General features: G+C 38.5%; 2 protein-coding genes across 2 annotated transcripts; one reads left to right on the top strand and one right to left on the bottom strand.

The window, feature by feature from the left end:
* The first annotated feature begins 1,458 nt into the window (after positions 1–1,458).
* snf8 (SNF8 subunit of ESCRT-II) lies at positions 1,459–6,025 on the top strand. Its single transcript, XM_050059767.1, has 8 exons — positions 1,459–1,856; positions 1,957–2,007; positions 2,378–2,516; positions 2,604–2,708; positions 2,888–2,960; positions 3,055–3,196; positions 4,885–4,959; positions 5,587–6,025. The coding sequence occupies exons 1-8, from the start codon at positions 1,803–1,805 to the stop codon at positions 5,722–5,724; spliced, it is 777 nt and encodes a 258-aa protein (XP_049915724.1). The 5' UTR covers positions 1,459–1,802; the 3' UTR covers positions 5,725–6,025.
* A 5-nt stretch (positions 6,026–6,030) lies between these two features.
* Positions 6,031–20,556, bottom strand: calcoco2 (calcium binding and coiled-coil domain 2). The gene is made up of 15 exons (XM_050059755.1): positions 20,419–20,556; positions 19,784–19,945; positions 18,763–18,865; positions 16,544–16,704; positions 16,157–16,282; positions 15,926–16,051; positions 15,741–15,845; positions 15,556–15,665; positions 15,403–15,472; positions 13,073–13,240; positions 12,797–12,985; positions 10,717–10,833; positions 10,449–10,629; positions 9,029–9,054; positions 6,031–8,614 (listed from the first exon to the last, which is right to left on the bottom strand). The coding sequence occupies exons 2-15, from the start codon at positions 19,937–19,939 to the stop codon at positions 8,453–8,455; spliced, it is 1,800 nt and encodes a 599-aa protein (XP_049915712.1). The 5' UTR covers positions 19,940–19,945; positions 20,419–20,556; the 3' UTR covers positions 6,031–8,452.
* Positions 20,557–22,071: the final 1,515 nt, after the last annotated feature.

The raw sequence follows: 22,071 nt of genomic DNA on the forward strand, positions 1-22,071 counted from the left end.
TTAGTTTATTTAAGATGGGACAGTGAAAATTAATAAATACACATGGTATAAATATGCCAGAATTAGCCAAGAGGCTATTTTTCATGTGTAGTCATTTGACCAAGATGTCACACAAGGCTACCTAACATACAACAAAGCACTAAATAAAATACAATAAAATAAAATGAAATTGAATTAAATTAAATTAAAAAAACAAGGCATACAGTTTGAAAGACTTCTTTCAACACATCAACAAAAAAATATACATTTGTATATTTAAGTAGCTAATCTGGGAGGTGAAAATAAATAAAAAAATCCTAAAAAAAATAATTCTTTATCACACCAATAATGCAATCAAAATTTACAATATCCATTAAACCAGACTGTTGGAGAAGCTGCGGCGAAAAGAATGCAAATCACTCACATGTCTTCTTATTCTGCCCAATAGTAAAAACGTTCTGGCAATTAATTATAATTTCAATCATGAAACATTCCAAATTCAACAGACATTCGAATCCAAGTGTATTATTTTAGGTATATCACCACCTGAACTCACATCAGAAATAGACAGATACTTATATAGGCCACCTGAACTCACATCAGAAATAGACAGATACTTATATAGGATACTTAGAATTGCAGCTATGAAGCAGATAACAAGGAACTGGTTAAAATCCACCCCGCCTTCACTTAACAGCTGGAAGATAAATGTAGACAACATCTCAGAAATGGAAAGGATAACTTATAGAATCAGGAATCAAAAACTGGAATATTTTAAGCGATGGAATAAATGGTTTAAGTATAATGACTACAATTGATACAAAGACAAAGACTCACCCTCAAGTAATGATATTGCATGGTGCATTACCATGCATCATGCAATATCATTATTTTCACTCACACACAAAAATATATATATAAATATTGTAAGAATGCTGTAAATAGCAAAATCATGTAAGTAAATGTAAAACTATGTAAACTTTGGCACTCTGACAATAAAGTATAAAAAAAATAAAAAATAAAATTGAATTAAATTAAATTAAATTAAATTAAATAAAAAAAACAAGGCATACAGTTTGAAAGACTTCTTTCAACACATCAACAAGAAAATATACATTTGTATATTTAAGTAGCTAATTTAGGAGGTGAAAAACAAGAAAACATCACTTGGTAAAATAAAATATCCACATATTTGAGTTTAGGATGGAAAATATCTTCCAAAGTTAGACAAAAAAGCCAAGTCCCTACATTACCTCATGTCTCTGTTGCTGTTGTTTTGAAATAAACTGGCATTTTTTGTATATTTTCCTTTGAAAATATATATTTTACTTGTTCCATTTATTTTCCCATGTCTCCTGACTCTTTTACAAAGTGATGTATTTTGTTGTTACTGTTGTAGTTCCCACACTGACCTGCAGTACCCGCCAAGACACCAGGGGGCGATATAACAGTAAGTGTTGACGTCACCGACGCGGAAGTACTGTACTTCCTGGCAATCAAAATGGAGACAGTTGTACTAAAGTAGCTTCAGATATCGCATTAACTTTCCTATGTTTACGGAATATTACACATTAACATCTTTTTTTAAGTTAACTGTAGTAGCGGACAGCTACTTTAAAGGCTGATGTTGTCGAAGAAGTTCGCATTTTGGGGAGAATTGTGAACTCAAGTGAGAAAAACAAGGAATATCATCGCAGCTAACGTTAGCTTAGTCCCAACCTAAGCTAGCTGTAGACTTTAAATAGTTTTACCTGACATATTTCTGCGGTAAACACACTCGTTGCTCGGATTCTTCATTTAAAGTTTGGAGCCACATCAGCGGGATGCATCGGAGAGGAGTTGGTGCGGGAGCTATCGCTAAGAAGAAGCTCGCAGAGGTGCAGTTACAGTTCATGAATATTTCTGTGTTTTTACATTTACTCATTTAGTTAGGAAAACTCTTCAATGTCTCACCTGTGTTCTTTTTGTTCTGTTCAGGCCAAATATAAGGAGAGAGGAACTGTTCTTGCAGAAGACCAGATTGTACAAGTGAGTTCTTGCTTCTTCTTTTTTTAGATATATAAGCATTGAAAACTTTTATGCATGCAACATTTTTTTTTATTATTATTCATTTATTTTTTATTTAAAATTAATAACTAGTAATTTTAGTTGCTTAATAAACTTATTAATTTCAAATAAAAAATGTTTTTGTCTGTTTATATTAACAAAATAATAATTAATGCCTGTATGATGAATGTCATATTCATAACTAACAAACAAATAATTCTTAGACAGTCAATAAAAATATTTTTAACACAGTCTCCTCCTCTCGTTACAAATGTACATTTGCCAAGTATTTATTCTGTCTGTTGATATTCTCCTGCTTTGCATTTCCTCAAGTGTCTCTGTTTTCCTCCAGATGTCGAAGCAGCTGGAAACCTTCAAGTCCAACCTGGAGGAGTTTGCCAGCAAGCATAAACAAGAAATCAGGAAGAACTCACAGTTCAGGGTTCAGTTTCAGGAGATGTGTGCCACCATTGGAGTCGACCCACTTGCCTGTGAGAAACAGTTGGAATATAATTTGTAAAAATATAAAAGAGCGTGGCAGAAAAATATTAAAATCCTTCTTCTCATTTCTTCCACAGCTGGTAAAGGTTTCTGGTCTGAGATGCTCGGCGTAGGTGACTTCTACTATGAGCTCGGCGTACAGATTATTGAAGTGTGTCTGGCCCTGAAACACAGAAATGGAGGTTTGTAATTTCTCTGGAAATCGTTGTGTTTGACTAGTGACAAAGAGGTGACAAAAATGTCTGCAATCAGAGGAACTGAGCATGACAATACAGTAATTAACAATTAATCGAGTCATTGATACCTGCACGATTCATAATGTCTCTGGCTTTTAAATGTTGACAGGTGTTCTTTATTTCAGGGCTCATTACTTTGGATGAACTCCATCAGAGAGTACTGAAGGGAAGAGGTAAATACGCACAGGATGTGAGCCAGTAAGTGTCACAACTCGAAAATCATGTTTATATCATTTATATGTCGGTCTTAAGCTGTGTGATGTATTAAAATCGTAAAATATGTGCTTCACAGAGATGACTTGATGAGAGCGATAAAGAAACTGAAGGTGATGGGGAACGGCTTTGGGATGATTCCTGTTGGTGGTTCTTACTTGGTGCAGTCGGTCCCAGCAGAGCTCAACATGGACCACACTGTAGTTCTGCAGCTGGCCGAGGTAAGACGCAGCTTTTGGGTTGATTTTTTTTTTTTCATTTTCATTTATTTATTCCTTTTGACCCCTCCCCGGGGTATAAAGGGCAGACAGAAAAAATAACATTAACAAATCAGGACAGGCGGCAGCCAATGCACAGCAAAATAAATAAAACAGAATTTGTGTACATACATACAAGTCAAAGCAAATCAAGAGAAACTATTCAAGATTTTCTTTAAAAGTTTCAACAAATTTGACAAGACCTTTACTTTTCGAGATGACATTAACTTTTGAAACTTATAAATATTTGGATTTGCTCTATAGAACTGTCCGACCAACTCTCTTCTCTCTTTATCAAAAAAAGAACACACAAGTACATAATGATATTCGTCTCCTCGATTGCCAGTCAAACAAAGAGTACATTTCCGGGGGACATTTTCACGATCATACCTGCGCTCAGAGATAGGTAACTTATGATTTCCACACCGAAACTTAGACAAACAAACTCTTTCGGCAGGTCTTAACATAATCAGATAAGGTTCAAAAGTGAAATCAGTTTTAAACAATTTATAACTATCACATAAAGGGTTACTTTGTAATTTCTCATGCCATCTCTGTAGTTCCATATCAGATAATCTACGTTCAATCATTAATTTTAAATATTTAGGGTTCATCCGTCCAGCGTCATGCCATAAGTACGATAAACCACAATCATCAAGAATATTTTTAACTTTGAAAATCCGTTGATGATTGATGATTGATGATTATAGCGAGCGCCACAGCAACATAATTTCAGATAAGCTTAGCTTTGAGTATGAATTTGCCACTCAGGTTTATTAATCCTGTAGTTTTATCTCTGACATTTTCAGGACTCTGTGGTCTTCATTAGTAGAAAGACCTTTTCAGGCATGCACTTTGAAATGTAAAATTGCAAACACATTTACACAATGGTCTCATGTTCGAGTCCCTGAGTCATATTTTGGTCATTAACATTAAAGCTACAGCTGCAGAAGATGAAATAAAGAGAGAAATATTAAATATGCAACCCCAAAGAGCACTGAAATAACTTCCATCCCTTATGCTTAAGGAAAAAAAAGGTAGAAAAAGTTAGATTTTCCCTTCATGTTGTGATGAATAAGAGTTTGCTATGCAGCTTTATCTGTTACTGTTTGGAAACGCGCTTGCTAATGAAAGTAAAAGCCAAAGCCAGAGTCACTGTTCTTTGCAGTTTCACTTCAGTTTCAGTTGGCAGAGTCTGTGCAGAAAAATGCACAGCCACACACTGAGAGTGGGTCATAAGTGATGACTGAGGGAGATTACTTCTGTGTGACTGTACATTTTAAGGAAAATTCCTGCATAGTATACCTTTAAGAATAAGTTGCTGGCAGAAAAAGAAATTCAACTGCATAACAAGTCCTCAACTCTACCACTTGATGTCACTGTGTTCCAGCTTACTGCTTAATGTAGTGTCATCATGGTGAGAAGCAGAGGAGACTTCTTCTTCTCTCTCACCATCAGGTGCCATATTGTGAGCTCTGCAGCTCTGTCCGTAATGTTCCTGTCATGTTTGAATAAAACAATCAGAGACATAGCCATTATTTTACCAGAGATCTAGACAGATATTTTTACACATTTTCCCTCTGAAAAGGGCTTTTTATTCCAAATAGAGAGAACACAGAGTCATATCTGTTTGTTTCTTTGTCCATTTGTAGAAAAAGGGGTTCGTCACAGTGAGTGAGATCAAGGACAGTCTGAAATGGGAGAAGGAACGGGCTTGTCACGTCCTGGTGAGTGTGCTCAGCTTGTTTCAGGTCACTCATGCTGCTACTTGTGCTCTAGAGCATCATATCTGCAGGTCTACAACACTATAAAAGCAACCCTTTATTCAGTATTTAAAAGTCTTTGATTCTATTAACATAGCCTTAAATATTTTCTCTTGCCAGCAGTAGTTGGTTATAAAATGTTTTATGTGTGATTGTGGGCTGTTGGGAGACATCACACTGTTACGCCCCACCCTGAGGCGACCCTACAACACTGAGCCAAAATAAACACCTTTAAAACACTTGGGATTTATTACAAATAAAAAAAGCAAACAAGACAACAAAAATGCCACGCTGACAGGCAGCAGGACCAGCAGTCCCCACACCAGAGGCCTCTCTCCTCTGCTGCTGCATAGGAGCCCTTAACCACCTCCTCTATGCCAGGTGCAGTGCATCTCGTTAACTGATGCAGCACACCTGGGCAGGTCTATACGGGAGGGAAAGGGGACAGCAGCAGAGAACACACACACCTAGAAGTTAAAATAAAACCACAGCCAATATATTCCCCTAAATTCTACACACTGGGCCTTTAAAAGGTTTTCAAAACTCTAACTCTGCAGAAACACTGTTGACCTCCACTCTCCATATTCCCAGGATCACCTGCTGAAAGAAGGCTTGGCCTGGTTGGACTCTCAGGCAGCCGGAGAAGCTCAGTACTGGCTGCCCGCTCTATTCTCTGAGCTCACCTCCCGTGACGTCACACCAGAGGAGGCCAATCAGATGACGCCTTAGGACCACCAGCTGGCGACAGCATTAGAGACATGTTGGTAAACAAAATGTGCCAAAAGGTGGGGAGGCTCATGTGACGGAGTTGGCGGGGGTGAACTCGCTCTGAGATCACTTTCTGGACACGTGGAGGGGAAAACTTTCCTCAGCTACTTTCATGCAACGACTGCACACACACTATGAGACACTACGCTGTGTATGAACCTGAGTGTGGCGTTGCTGGTGTCACGGTTTATGGGCGGTTTATGGTTAAATGTACAGAAGAACTGTTAAAATTTTGATGCATAAAGAATAACTTTTAAAGACATCAGCTGCGTTCGGATTTATTTTTATTATATCAGCAGGATCATTTAAATGCACTTACATTTAATCATTTGATTACATCATGTACATAGATTCACTTCTCACATTGCTCATCCACATATCAACACTTCACTCCATACACATTTTAAAGCAGCAGGAATCAGCAGTTACATAAGCACTTAAATCAGGATGATCTGGTTATATTAGATCACAAGAATTGCAGAATACAGAATTGTGGTTAATATATTACATTTTAAATGTGACATGCCACTTATTCTAAATTCTAACTTCATCTATTTAAATGAGCACTTAATGCTTTGAGCATGTTTTAGCCTTTTTACTACACGTCATATATTCCTCACTGCTGTTTATATTCCAAAGCATACCATACGGTTTTTAATTTAGTGCAATATGAAAGTCAGCTGTCAGAAATTTGAGGCCCGTTTAATGTAGCTAACATCACAAGTTATCTTATAAAAGTAATGAACTACAGTAGTAACCAAAATGTGTCCATTACACTGACAAACCACAGAGATGACACTGAAAACTGATGTCAAATGTCTGGTCGAATTCATGATCTTGTTCATGTTTTCTTTGGTCGAATAGTTCCTGACTTAAACTGGAAGTTTGTCATTTTTATGCAAAACAAAGGGAGGAATATTTCCTGATATCAGACACAATTGTCAACTTGTTACACTCGGCCACGTTAACTGATTTCCGTGGTGGAGGGGGATTCGATTTTCCCCAAGCACTTGCTACAGACTCAATATTGTGAAGATGGATTTACAACAGCTTTGATAGCAGTGTCTGTTTTATCTATGGCACTTGGTATTGTAATTACTCTTCTGGTTCTGGCACAACACTTAACATTGTTTTTTATTTCAACCGGAAACTGCCTGTTTCGTGTCACGATGCTGGACGAATGTGTCCACACCGATGCACGCCGGTGTACACCTGCAGTGCGCCAAGTAGGCAGAGTCTGCACGTTATTTTGACAGTTACGGTAGGCAACAGAAATGCCACATTCACGGCTAAATTTCAGTAGCGAGAGCAGTGTTTTAAAGTCACCACGAGCACATGGCCCATACAAATACAAACAAGTCAAAGAAGACTGATAAGACAGAGAGCTGATGATGTCACTCAGGCTTGCATAAAGTCATATTTTGAACACTACCGTCCATGAAGGCACTTGTTTTCTAACCGTGGCTTTTGCCGCCAAAGTTGTTTGGTTTGTCAGCTAACATTTGCTAGTAGCTGCTGCTGGTTGACAGATTACACTCGATTTAAACAGCTCTTTCAGCCCTCACCGTTCCATGCTAAGCAGTGCACTGTCAATTCTGTGGAGTGGGCGGATTCAAAGGTCTGGACTTGGGCCATTCAGGAGCAAAAGTCCTTTTAAGCACTCACGCTTGCCCAGTTTGTGAGTTTAATAGCCAGTTTAAGACTATTTTATTGAGGTAAAATATGTGTTTAGACAAGATTCAACATTTGAAAATAAAGGTGACATTATAGAGATATTATATCAGCACAAGTATCAGAATATTTCAAACGATACCCCCTTCACTTGTGTGGCAGTCCACTGCAGAGCTTCAAAACCCTCTCCACTTTTAAATGCATCACTGTGTGATGATAATCTGACCAAAAATAAATGAGGACACAATGTTCACTGTGGTGGATTACATACTGAAACCCAGGCGGATTTGATGTCGCTGCCATCAAGGAGCAAACGTCCGTTAGCGCGCTCACAAATTTTAATCTTTTAATTGAATCATTGGCTATGCTACACACACAGACTTTTGACTTCCATGTGGAGACTGTTTTGTGCAGGAGTTGTGGTGATATAGGGAGGAAGTTGAGGTCAATAAAATCTCTGATACGCACAGACACTGAGGGAAGCACAACCAGCAACATCTGTGTGCGTTGTGGACTGTTGCCAATGATATTTATTATTAATAAAACAAAAGTTGTGGACGCCAGATCTGTGAATTCAACAGCCAACTTCAACATTTAAGAACTTTGGCTTCATTTGTCAAATTAAAATATGGGTTTTGTGTCTCAATACAGAAACTCTACAAGTGTCAGAACATTTCAAATGATGCCAGTTGCGTCGTAATTCACTTCTAAGTGCATTAATGTGCAAATATAAGATGACATTTGACAAAAAAAGAGAACATGATGCTCTCTGAGATGGATTATATTACTAAGGCAGTTTTAATGTCTCTGCCAGCTGATTCTTTCAGCATGATGGACACTAACGACTTGGAAAAAAAGCCCAAAAACTTGAGTATGCTTTGAAAACCGATCAACAATAATATAAAGTCTATTTAATTTGCCTTTAAGGTGTGCAAAAATATTGGTGTGGTCCTTTTACACGACCACCCAACATTGTAAGACATGGTTTCTGCAGGTGTATGACTCAAGCGTGCCGTTCTCACAGCTCGTGCCCGTAGACGTGATCCTCAAACACAGACTGCTCCATGTTGTCGCAGATCATGGTGCAGAAGGGACACATTCGGTGACTCTGCTCATGCTGCTCCAGTTCGTGTCGGGTTATGCAGGGGAAGCTCTCCTGGCAGTGACGGCACACCAGAGCCTGCCGGGGTACAGAAATAGAGATCAGAAGGGGTAACAGAATAGGGAGTGGATTATGTTTTAAGTCCTCCTTCGAAAATAAACGGTAAACAACCGAGTCACACCCGGATATCCAGAGTGAGGGGAGGGAGGTTTTGGAGTTGAGAGTTGCCTGAGTCCAGTTTCTTTAATCTGAATTACTTTGTTTCAATACTAGGTTGTGTTAAATTGATTGTTATCTAGCTGGCTCTGCTACAAGTTTCCTTTTCCTACTGTTTTTTGTTTTTTACAATTTGTTGTTAGTGTCAGAGAAACATGTTAAGTGCTTCTTAGCAATCACTGAGTGGAAATATTAGAAGGAAAATATAAGAGCGTGAGCAGCTACAGCTCACTGACAACATATTTGGATAGCAGTCGTAAGAGTGATAAGTCTCACCTCTTCCTCTTGGTCTGGAGCTCTCTCTGCAACGAAAGGGAAATCAGTTAACACCACATTTATTAAAACAATTACTGTTACTGCAACTTTTTGTTTGGGGGAATAATTTGTTCATGTGCACATGTTAAGGAGAAGTGGGTGATTATGGATGCAATCCTCCATCATGATATCAGGGTTTCTACAGATATAACCAAAACTTTTTAAGACCTTTTTAAAGCCACCTCATATGAAATTTCTTTGGTCTGTCCAATGATTGTAAATACTTATTTTCACAGTAATGTGACCGAAAATATTTAAGACCCATCAAATCTGAATTTAAGACATTTGTAGACTTTTTAGGGATCTGTAGACAAGCTGGATGTACATGAATTTGTATCACCATATGTTTTTTTTGTTTTTTTTATTATTTTTATTGCACACATGTAAGACAGCATGAAATACAGATAATGGAAAAAAGAGAGATGTGTCAGGAGAGGTCAAGAAGCCACAAGCTTGTGTGATACATCTCCCTTCGCCTTAAGGAGAAAAACAATACCAAAAAAGGAAAAAACAAACAAATTGACGTGAACAGAATAAGCAGAAAAACGAACCAATCGGGAGAAATATTCAATAAAAACAAAGAAATACATATAGGGCTGCAACTAACAATTATTTTCATTGTCGACTAATCTGTCGATTATTTCTTTGATTAGTCGTCAAATGTTTAAAAACGTCGGTCTGTCTCTCCCAAACCCCAAAATGATGTCATCTAATGTCTTGTTTCGTTCTCACGCCAAAGGGTTTTAGTTCACCTTCATGGGAGAGTGTGTAAAGCTGCCAATATTAGAACATAAGAAGCTGCAATAAGAGTATTTTGGGGCACTTTTATAGTACTTTTCTATGAAAAATGACCGATTAGTCGACTACTAAAATAGTCACCGATGTCTTTTTTAAAGTAAATCCACCAAATTAAATACCTGAAAAGTTGAGTTACTTCATCACGTTAGTCGTATAAGTTCACAAAGCAGCTCTGCTCACTGAGTTGGGTCTAATTCACCCAGAGATGTTAAAGCTTCTTCTGTATAGAGAGTGTGGCAAAATCTTTGGCAGTAAAAACAGTATAGACAGTATATATCGTCATATCACCTAAGATTCATGTCAAGTAACCAGAACAAAGTTCCTGGAAAAGACGTGTTTCCATCATCATTTTACATTCCTTAAAGCTCTACAATGGAAAATCCATTCACCTCCATTGAACACAAGTGGCGGCAGAAGTCTCTGATATCTGCAAACCTCAGGTAAGAAAATATCTACACCACCTGGGGTAAGTGGGAAAATGTTATACCCTTTGTACCTTTTATAGTGCAAGAAAAATATAGTTTTATCTTTTATTGTGTTTTCCTGTTTTAAAAACAGCAAAGAAGTGACTTCAGTTACTCACCTATGTTCTCATACAGGTCCCCAGACTGCTCAGGTGTCTCCTGCTGCTGCCACTCATGGGTGGTTGATGTGGCGGCAGCTAGTGAGGTGGTCTCAGGCTGCATGTGTGGTGTGTCGGCCGGGGGAGCTGCTTGCAATTCAGCACAAATTCTGCGCAGCCCCTCGATATCACTCATGAGATTCTGACAAGATAAATACAGTTTAACGACCAATGTGACCCTTTGAGTTGATCTGTGTGCTGAGTGAAGACGACGTTTGTGTGAACGTACCTGGTTTTCTCTGGCGAGCTCGTCTTTCTCCTTTGTCATCAGCAGCATCATGTGTTCCTTCTCCTCCATGAGGCCGTCTTTATCTGCGATGACTTCATGTGCCTCTCTGAGCTGCAGCTGAAAAATAAAGAAGGGAAAAAGCCATAGTTTTTAAAATGTGGGAGAAAAAACATCCTAACTGCACATCTTTTCTTAACTTTCAGAGAAAAGAAAAATACGGTCTTCCAGTTACAGAAGCTGTTCCTAAACTCATGGCTTTGTCCCATCTCATCTCAGAAATCATCCCTGTGTCTTTGATAAGACACAGACACAGGCTCGGCTACTTGAGATGGACGAGCCATAAGAACGGCTCGCACTTGTCTCTGACTTGCTGTCATGGACAAAAACCTGCAGGTGTTCAATTTTAGTTTACTGTTGGAGAAGAGGAAACCCCATCTTTTTGGGAAGTTTGCTTCTCAATTATTCTAGTAATAAATTATTAATTCTAATCAGTTAATTAATTTGAATTATTTATTATAATTCAAAGTGTCATTATACGGTTTGAGAAGCCTTTCAAGCTTTATACTCCAGTGTTCATATTGTTCCTCATCTTCATTGTCACTGCGACACATGGACACATTTTTGGCAGTTATTTTGAATTTAGATTAGGTACTATGCCAGTGATACTAAACTTACAGCCTGTGGGCCAAATCTGACCCCCGAGCCATTTTCTAATTCCATCTATCCATTTTCAACCACTTATCCGAGGCCGGGTCGCGGGGCCAGCAGGCTGAGCAAAGTACTCCAGACGTCCCTCTCCCCAGCAACACTTTCCAGCTCCTCCTGGGGGATCTCGAGACGTTCCCAGGCCAGACAAGATATATAATCCTTCCAGCGTGTTCTGGGTCTGCCCGGGGCCTCCCACCTGCTAGCTCTAACAGGAGGCGCCCAGGAGGATCCTGATCAGATGTTGAACCACCTCAACTGGCGCCTTCGACGCGAACGAGCAGCAGCTCTACTCCGAGCTCCCTCTGGATGTCAGAGCTCCTCTCTAAGGCTGAGCCCAGACACCCTACAGAGGAAACTCATTTCAGATGCTTGTATCCGCGACCTCATTCTTTTGGTCACTACCCAGAGCTCATGACCATAGGTGAGGGTTGGGACGTAGATGGACCAGTAAATCAAAAGCTTCGCCTTCTGGCTCAGCGCCCTCTTCTCCACGACATCCCAGGGCAGCTCCTGCAGCACTGCTTATTCATCTCACGCTCCAGTATACCCTCACTTGTGAACAAGACCCCGAGACATTTTTCATTATGAATAAGAAAAGACCTCAAGTACCTCGGGGTCTTTTCTTATTCATAATGAAAATAAATTGAATAACACTGGGAATTTTCTGTACTTTAAATATAAATATGGCACCAGAGTGCGTTAAAAAGCATCAAATTAGAGCTTGTTGATCAAACAAGTGCCAAGGGAGGATCCCCACATCCCAAAAAGCGGCCCAGGCTAAGCCCCAAATGTCCTCAAATCCTAGAATCGCCTCTGCACATACCTGACCTGTGCCTGGCCTCCTGCCATTTTGCAAAAGTTGGCCCCCGGGCAAAGCAAGTTGAGTATCCCTGGTCTATGCAATCCTGACTTAGGAGTCATAACTTGTGAAATCCCTAAGTTAGGATGGTTATGTATTAGAAACATTCCTATCCTAGGATAAAAAATGGTTATTTCCTAATTGCAGTGAAGAAACATGTTTCTGTAATACCAACAAAAATCCGAAACCATTATTCTATGGAGCTGGCTTTGTGCACGACGTTTAGACGACCTCCCTCAGAGAAGCAACATATTTAAAAAACATCTTAAAACCCATTTATTGTCTTTGACTGTCTTTATCTTTGTTATTTTGTCTGATTGGTTTACATTTTGTTGTCTTTCTTACATTCTTTCGCTTCCTCCTTTTGTCCTTCTTGTAACTTCTCTGTCGTAAATTACTACATAAAGTTTGCTTGGGTGTGCACAGGGCATTGTCGTGTTGAAACAGGAAGGGGCCTTTCCACAAGCTGTTGGAATCACACTATTATCTGAAAAACAACACCTTTGAGTTTACCTCTCGTTTGCCACTTCTTCGTTCTGCCTGGTCCAACGATGAGACCACTCTCTCCAGCTGGTCTCTGACTTGCTGCAGCTCTCTGTCCAGATATTCAGCTTGTCTCTTGGCGTTTTTGGTCTCCTCCCTCTCAGCCGCCAGCTTTGCCTGAGCGTCCTGTAGCTGGCTGACGAGAGTCTGACACCGCGCCTAAGGAGGACATGAAGCATTTAGCATAAAGGAAAAGTCACGTCAGTATTGTTTCTATTTAAAAAATTTAAGCCTTTTTTCTTTTACCCTCAGGTCATCATCTGGACAGTTCTGCACCGCCTCCTGCTGCGACAGCCTCCTACATAACTCCTGGTTCTCTCTCTTCATGTCCTCCATGTTGTGTGTGAGGCTTTGCAGCTTTTGCAGCTCTGCAGAGAGCCTCTCCTTCTCTTTCTCACTTGTCTGAAGGTCCACCTGCCAAAGGTAAAGCACACATTTGAGTACAGGAACAAAGTTTTGATCATCTTCACCTGACTTTTTCTTATACTGATCATGTCAGTGCAGCAGTCACAGTGTTTATAATGACATGCATTTCATTCCTGAGCCGATTTAACTTGTGATGTCAGTCTGATTGACTGGCAGGGTAGTTAGAAGTTATGGTCTGTGTTATTACCTTTACTGTCTGCTCTTAAAGGACAAGGCTGTTAATATACTATAGTTTTCTACTAACAGATATTGAGTGTGTATCAAAGCCTGTTACATTTTCTTCCCTCTGTGCCATAGAGCTCCATTGTCATCCAAAAACTATTAACTAGAACTGCCGTCTCACGGTTGAACGCCTCTGCGAACCAGTCAAGTCGCACTTATGATTTACATCCATGTCTGTGAAAACATGGATGTGTCACACATATCTTCCACCCGGCAACACAGAAGATCTATATAATCAGCTCAGTATCAAGATGGACACCAAAGATTAGTGTCACCAATTCAGTATCTGACTGAAAAGTGTTTTTGCAGAACATTCTGATGTCACAGTGAAGGGATCCACTTCTGAACCGTGTCTCGGCCGCTTCTCCGCCATGTTGCGTTCTCTTTCTACCTGCGCTCTACCTCTTGCTATGACACTCTCCGCTCTTCCTCCCCCTCCCTTCTTGTTATAAGGAAGCATTTCCTGTGTGCCAGCACGGGAATGTCGCCGGTTGACACGCATACTAAAAATGATATATATTGAAAAATACCGTGAGATGTTAGAGGAGCCGATCCGCTTTATCAGCATTGTGTCATCTCCTCTAGTAGTGGCTTGGGTGAAACGGACATTTACAGACCTGTAGAAGTTACGCACTATAGCTTTAAGCTATGGCCAAAAACATGTTTTGTAAGGTCACAGTTACCTTTCCGTTCGACCACCAAATTCTCAACAGTTCATAGCTCAGTCCAAGTGGACGTTTGTGCCAATTTGAAGACATTTCCTCAGGGCGTTTTTGAGTTATCGCGTTCATGAGAAAGAAATGGACAACCCCAAAGCATAATGCCTCCAGCCATGACTGATGCTGGCACGCAGGCATAAAAACACACCAATGAGTCACTCTGGTGCACAGGATGTCATGTTCCTTCATTATCAAGAACACACACACACACACACACACACACACACACTGTAGTTTATTTTGACTCAGTCCCACACACACCATCCTGCTGCCACAAATACTCACTAGAGCACCAAATGTGGACAACAGAGTGCATTGTGAATCACACACTTTTTACTGTTACTCTTAGTAGGTACTTTAAAAGTACGTACTGTTGCATGCAGTATGCACACAATCAGGATATACTACTTCTTCATAACACTACTCCCTGAACTTTGACCCTCTTGTTCATACATGAGACAAGATCAACCTGGAGAGCTCTGCTGTTATTACTTGGCGATGTATGTAGTTCAACTTTTAAGTTACAGCTGCATACATTGCAGATTCTGACATATTACATTCACGACAGTGGAATTTCTCTGTCATTGTTATTTTCATAGTTATGTCATGTTGTCGTACCCCTATTATTACTATTCAGCCGATCATCGGTCACTTGAACATGCTGTAATCTGTCATTACAGCTTCTAAGAGCTGTCAGTTACCTGTCAAAATGTCATCTGTTTGCAGCTCAGTCAGCGTGATGTGTCTTCCTCTGCACAGAGGATTGTGGGTCAGACTAGCCAGACACTAATGCTGGCTTACATACTGTGAAATCGGACCAGATGTAGTTGAACATCCTGGTATTTTTGCCATATTGCATTTGACACACTAAATCTTTTTCTGGTGTACTAAATAGAATGGTAGTGTGCGTATTGGGACGCACAGATAGTCCCCAATAAATGCACCATTTCCTCCTTTTTCATCAACATCTGACTAAAACTACAACACCCAACTGTTTCAGGAAATTGATGAGACTTTGAAAAAAATAAACTACATTTATTTGTCTTCAGTAGGAACCAATGGGCTCGGGGCTAAGCGTTAAAGACAGTGTATGGAAGTCAGAAGGTCTTAAAAGACAGGTTAATATTGTTGAGGTCTGTTAACAGAAATAAAAATATAGAATATCAGCAGCTTTATGCTTTAACGTGTTGCACTACAAAGTAGATTTACCTGAAGGAGCTGGATGCTGTCGTTCATGTTGAGCAGTTCTCTCTGTTTTTCTCTGATTTTTGAATTTAGTCTAAAAAACACACAAAAAACAGCTGTTAGTTGCCAGAGACAATTACGTACCAAGTTCAACTTAAACGTGCAGATTTGACTCACGTGACGATCTCCACACACTGAGAGTCAACCCTCCCCTTCAGCTCCTCACGCTCCTCTTTGAGCAGGTTGATCTTCATCACAGCTCGGTCGTATTTCTCCTGAGCTTGTTTCTAAAAAAAAAAAAAAATAGATAATACAAGATTTTGTCTGAGCCTTGAACAGTTAAAGAGAAAACATTATCTTACTTCATTTTGCTTGGATTCTCCATCTACGCTCAAGCTTTGACTCCGTTGTTTCTGCTCATGTTGCTGTAAATCCATCTGCTTTGTCTTTTGGATCAACATCTCCTCCTGGTAGGAACATCAAAGTCAGATTTGGGACATATGCGGTAATACAGAGTTTAGATTTCACACTTGAACTGCAAACAAACCTTCAAGTTGTCAGATTCTTTCTGCTGCTGCTGTAAAGTGCTTTTCAAGTCTTCATTTTGTTCCTTGATTTGATCCATTTCTTTGGACAGCTGACTCATTTCTTTCTCCTTCTGTTCAATCTGCCCCTGTGGAAATAAATCAAACTGTGTCAAACATCAAAGTTCAATGTCTATTTAACTATTTCTTTCTGTTGTGCAATGAGCAAATGTGTTCATCTGCTCTCAACAGACCTTCAAGCTTGCGGCCTCTTGCTGTTTTTCCTGTAGATCGGTTTTTAGGGTTTCATTTTCCTCTCTTATCTGATCCAGGTCTTTCTGCAGCTCAGCTCTCTCACGTACGCTCTGTTCGACCTGCTCCTGGGTTCACAAAAACACATTAAATCAATATAAAGCCTTATTTACTTTTGCCCTCAGACTGTTTCACTACATATAAACACTTTATCTTTTCACAGAGCTTTACAATCAATCAGTAACTGTGAGTTTAAAAATACTAGCTGATTATCTAATATTTCCACAGTTATTTATTGTCTGATTGTTTACACGGTGCTATCGCCCTGTTGAGCAGTTAGAGATACAGTCGCTGGCTTTAGCTTCACATCTGTCCTTTGCATTTAATACCTGTGTTGTAATAACGAGGAGTTCATCATCCGGGCTGCTCTCGATGCTTTGCTCCACCGGGCTCTTGAAACAGAAAGGAGTGCTGGCTCCCCGCACCTGACCAGTACTGTCAACATAGCAGAACTGGTAGAACTCGATCTCATCCTTGGGCAGGTAGTACTCTGATGGGACAGGAACAATTAAATTATTCTACCACAGGCCTCACTGTTGATTAAACTGTCAATTAATCAGTTTTTTAGTGTGTAATATGTCAGAGAATGGTGAAAAGGGCCCATTACAATATCTCAAAAACCCATGTTGTGTCTTAAAATGGTCACACATTCAGGTGTGCACACATCTTACAATCAGAAATCTTATTTTAAGATACATTCTGTTGGCTTAACTTGTCCTTTCCGGTGCAGCTGCCTTTCTTAAGCATCTAATTAGGATGTAACTGCATAGAAAAAATGTTTTTCCTTTTTTTAAACCTTTTTGGGGAGATAATTTCACATTTTATCATCTCACATACATTTTTATGTTTTAAATATGAAAGATAACAAAGTTTAATTCTGATAAATATAAAATAATTTCAAAGGACTGATTACCAGATACGACACATCGACATCACACATCAACATGCGTGTATCAATACCTCTCTCCCTATTGACCCTTACCCACTATCTTGCCCTACATTTTCAATCATTTCAAATAAAATACAATTTTAAAAAACAATAGAAAAAATAGTACTAAAAAAATCATAAAAATAAATAATACATTTAAAAAACAGAGAAAATGTTCTCTTATTATTTGTTAGATTTTTTAAATATTTTACTTTTTTTTTTTTATTCATGTGCATAAATACATTTTCACGGCTGACTTTTCAAAGCAGTGAAATCACAGTCAACCATGATAGTAAGAGTATAAAAAAATGCACTAATTAAGAGAATAATTTTGATGTAAAAAGTATGAGAATTAAAACATTACAAACTGGCATATAATTGTAGTGTTTATTGTCTGGCTGGCAGTGTGTTTTCATTCAGCTTAGAATTTCTTATCATCATTATTATTATATCATCTATCTGTTTTTTATTTTTTGTTGTCGTCTTTTTCTTTTTTTTCCTGTCCAGTATTTTTATGTCAGTGTTAATGTAATCTTAGTGTTAAAAATTCAGAAATTAAATCTATTAAAAAAACATTTGAGTTCCAGCTCTAAACATCTGTTTTCCTGTGAAAATAAATACTGGTCTCTCTGCTCTGTTCTGAAAGTATTTCCAGAATCCTCAAAGACTCCTTTAACAATCTAAATGATATAATGTCCCCTGCATGATAACATTTTTGACCAGTTTCTCAAGTTATGACTCTATTTCCAATCTAAGCAGCTGGAAATAACATATCTCATTTCTCGTTTTGTGACTCAAGAATAATATGAGGACTTTATTCTGTATGAAAATGTAAAAAAATCGAAAGTAGCATCAATATAGAAAAATATAACTAATAATAAAGCTTTTAAATATTGCAAGGAGATATCATTTGTGTTAGCTGCAACCTAAGAAATAATGTAAAAATCTCTGTCATCGTGCAGCAGACAAAATACTTTACCCAGATGTTTACAGGAGTCTTTGTGGAATCTATTAATATCATTAGAGCAGCAAATGTCATTAAATGACCTTCAGTGTGAAGCCAGGACCGTCCTGGGGCTTCCAAGATAAATGTTAAGGGTCACAAGATAAGCAAAAATAGATTTCTGTTACACAACATTGTGTTTTCTGGCTCTCCAGTAATATTTGCTTTTATCACGTGAGACACTGAATACCTTTAGCTCTTTGGGGCCTGAAATGAAACTATCTCTGAAGGAAAATGAACAGTTCAGGTCCACACTGGGGCTAAAACCTGTCATGACACGTCATGAGTAGACATCACTTTATTATAGGGGGTCACAAGCCAAAAAGATCAGGGACCATTTATCTAAAAGTCTCTAAAATTGCCAGATCACCTCGACAAAATCTGAATCTGAGGATTTGACCACAGCTGATATGATGTCAACAACACTGAGCCAGAGGATCAGGCGTACAGTATGCCACAGCAGCTCATAAAAACAGATTTAACAGCTTGCGTCGATAATTATGCTCAAACTGTTTACACACTACACACTCTGAGTGTTCAGAAAGGTGACAGGAAGTGTACACTGCAGACATGACCAAGCATTTGCACTCTGCGGTAAGAGTGAAACTATTTCTCACCCTTAAAAACAGCTTGCCTCGTCGCTGACTCCTGCCCTACCACATCCAGACACGGCTCCACCCACACAAAGGTATGATAATCCTTTGTTGTGCTCCACCCGACCTGTATAAGAAAAGTCAGACAAAACTCAGATGCAGTGGCACCACGTAGACAGTAGTGGAACAAGTATTCAGATCCAGTAAACGTTGCTTAAGTAAAAGTATTATCAGCAGACTTTACCTTAAGTTTAAAGAATACAAGTGTTTGTTGTGCAGTAAAATGTTCCTCGTCAGTGTTTTAGTATTATATAAGATGTTTTTGGATTATTATTCCTGCTGCATTCATATGTACGTTGCGTTTTACTGCTGTTAATGTTAAAGGTTGTGCTAATTTTAACTTCTTATTATATGATAGGATAGTTTAATCTACAGCAATGCATATGAGATCATCACGTGCTTGTGGTGGCTGCCCTGTGAGAACCATGTATCTCTAAAAAGTTTCATGGTGTCACAAAAACAGCTGTTTTCAGCTTTGTGACGATGCATGTTCCAGCTGACCCAAGAGGGTTTTTAAGGAGTTTATTTCACTTAAGAAGACGGAGAATTTTCTCAACACATACAGAAACACTTCATCATTCAGTTAATTTTAATTTATATATATATTTTAATCCAGATAGCCTGTGTTGTGCGTATTTTTAATGGTATTTTTTGTCATATTTTTGTTGTTTCTTTATTATATCCTATATCTATGTGTCTCGATTTTTCCAAGACTTACTTTTAATCAATTTTCTTGGCAATAAATCAAATTCTGATAATCACAAACATTCAAAATCAATACATCTGGAGATATGTGGTGGAGGAGAGGTATGGACACAACTAAAGCTGCGAGACAAATGCAGCTGAGTAGAAGTATGAAATTGCTAAAACAGAAATACTCACATTAAGAACCTCAAATTTGCACTTAAGGACAGTACTTGAGGAAATCCTGCTTAGGCCCATCCAGCACTTCATAAAGACATAAAAGCAGATATTGTTTCCTCACCTTGAAGATGCCCACCCAGTCCCTGGGGTTTGGCTGGAAGGCAGTATTGAGAGTGTAGCTGCAGGTGACGGGGGTCGAAGGCGGGTATGTCTGAGGGGTGTCCGTGAACACCACCTGGGAGAAGGTGCGCGCTGTGGGGTCATCTGCCTCTGCCATGCTGAACTACAGCCAGTACACATATAAAGAGCGATGATGAAACACAGCAGGAGCCTGACTGATGACAGCAGGTGTCGTGACAGAAAGCAGCTCCGGTGTTTTTAACAGAGTTCCGTCTTCCTGTTGTTGTTTTGACGTCGTTAGAAATTTTCTTTCACTTGTTGTCAACTCGATTACGCAGTCATATTTAACTCCAAAACACTTTGCCCATCGTTAAAAACATTACACTTTATGTTGAAACGACCGCCTTCTCTCTCCGCACGCCATTTAACGTTAATCTAAACTTTTAAAGGGCAGTTAGCGTTCACGTTAGCTTAATTAAAACGTTGAAATAAAGAAAGCGAAAGTAATGAGTCACAAAGACCGCACCCGAACGGTTATATAATGTTTACTTTAACACACACAACTGTTTTTACTCCAACAAGTCTCAGCAAACTCACATTTTTGATTAAATATTGACATAAATACATAAAACTTACATGTTAGCTGTCACTTGTCACACTACCAACATCCAGCGCGAGCGTCGCTTGTCTTCTCTGATGCATTCAGGTGCTCCTCGGATATTTGTACAACGTGCTCAACACGTCCGGCACGAAAAGGAAACACTTTTCAGGCGAAGATCCAAACTGATGTTGTTTGATTTATAGAGGGGAATCACAACATTACATTAAAGCAATTTAATCTTTTATGAACAAAATTCTTCCTGCTTATATTCTGTGTTGCCTATACTTTTGCACCATATTCATATTTTATAGGCTATGTCCTGCTTTGTGGCTGCACAGTTTCTCAACTCTTATACTTAGATAACAATCACCACATTGTTTACAACATATAACCTGTTTAGAAGTTCGTTAGAAAAACATACAACACAAACAAGATACAGTACAGACATTAAAATAAAAGTGCCTCATTGTATTAAGAAAATATGCAAAGAAACGACACTAAATAAACTAAACAATTACTTTTAAGTGGACTCCGGGAAACATGGACACTCATTAGAATAATTATTCAAAGAAAAAACGAATTCAACAATAAAATACCTAAAATAGGGTATTAATCACAGCTAGATTCATGTGCGCTCAAATCATACTCTTTGCTCGTGTTTCCAATTGCCACGGAAGGCATCTTTAGTTGCGCCCTTTGCAGTTGCATTATGGGAAATGTAGGCCAGTTTAAACAGCTCATTCTTTCCTCTCTTCTGCGGTGTGGGATTAAAACACAAGAGGGAGCCAAACTCTTTTACGTCATGGAACTGACCCTGTTCATTAAACCTGTTTTGTAACACTGAATGTGTGTTAAAATACAACCTGTGATTGTATTAGCCTACATTAGGCCTACTATAGAAACGTTGGGTAGATATTGGTGGTGTTATGCTGGTTGTATTTTTGCCTTTTTATTTGTCATTTACAAGCGAACAAAACATGCCTGGGTGCATGACAGGCTCCTAACATCCAACATGGGAGCTGTGTGACATGTTATGACTGAGATTTTAGCACTAATATCTGGAAACGCACAGACTATAAGATAATAATAATTAAATACTAACAAACATCTAATCTAATGAGGCTGTCCTCTCTGTTTTTCTTTATATAATTATTATAACACTGTTGACAAAGGCAACAAAAATTAGAATTATAAAATTACATCCACTGAAGTGCAACTGGAACTGACCTCTGTAATATTAGATATTTTAATTAATTTAATTTCAATTTAATTATTTTTAATTAATTAATTAAATTTTTTAAATAAAAAATATTGCTGCAAATTGACATTAAAATTAAGAAATACAAACTACTTATTACTACTAGAATAAGAGGTGATAGAAATGACAAATTACAACGTTTTAATGTGGTTTTTGCAATATATTTGTCATATAAGTGCGCATGTTTTATCCCAAAGACAATGACTTATTTTGTAGGCTGGACTGCTGGTTCCCTCTAACAGTGCTACTCAAATATGTATTTTTAAAAAAAGAAAAGAAAAATAAGCTCATCCACGTAAAAACAAAAAAAATTAGGTTCTCAACAGAAAATAGTAGCCTAAAAGCTAAAATAAGGGATAAAATAAAACATAAATAAGATATAAGATAGAATCAGAATTAAAATCACAATTAATGCCCAAGTATGTGTACA

This window comes from Epinephelus moara, chromosome 13 (genome assembly GCF_006386435.1).
Source record: "Epinephelus moara isolate mb chromosome 13, YSFRI_EMoa_1.0, whole genome shotgun sequence".
Classification (NCBI taxonomy): domain Eukaryota; kingdom Metazoa; phylum Chordata; class Actinopteri; order Perciformes; family Serranidae; genus Epinephelus; species Epinephelus moara.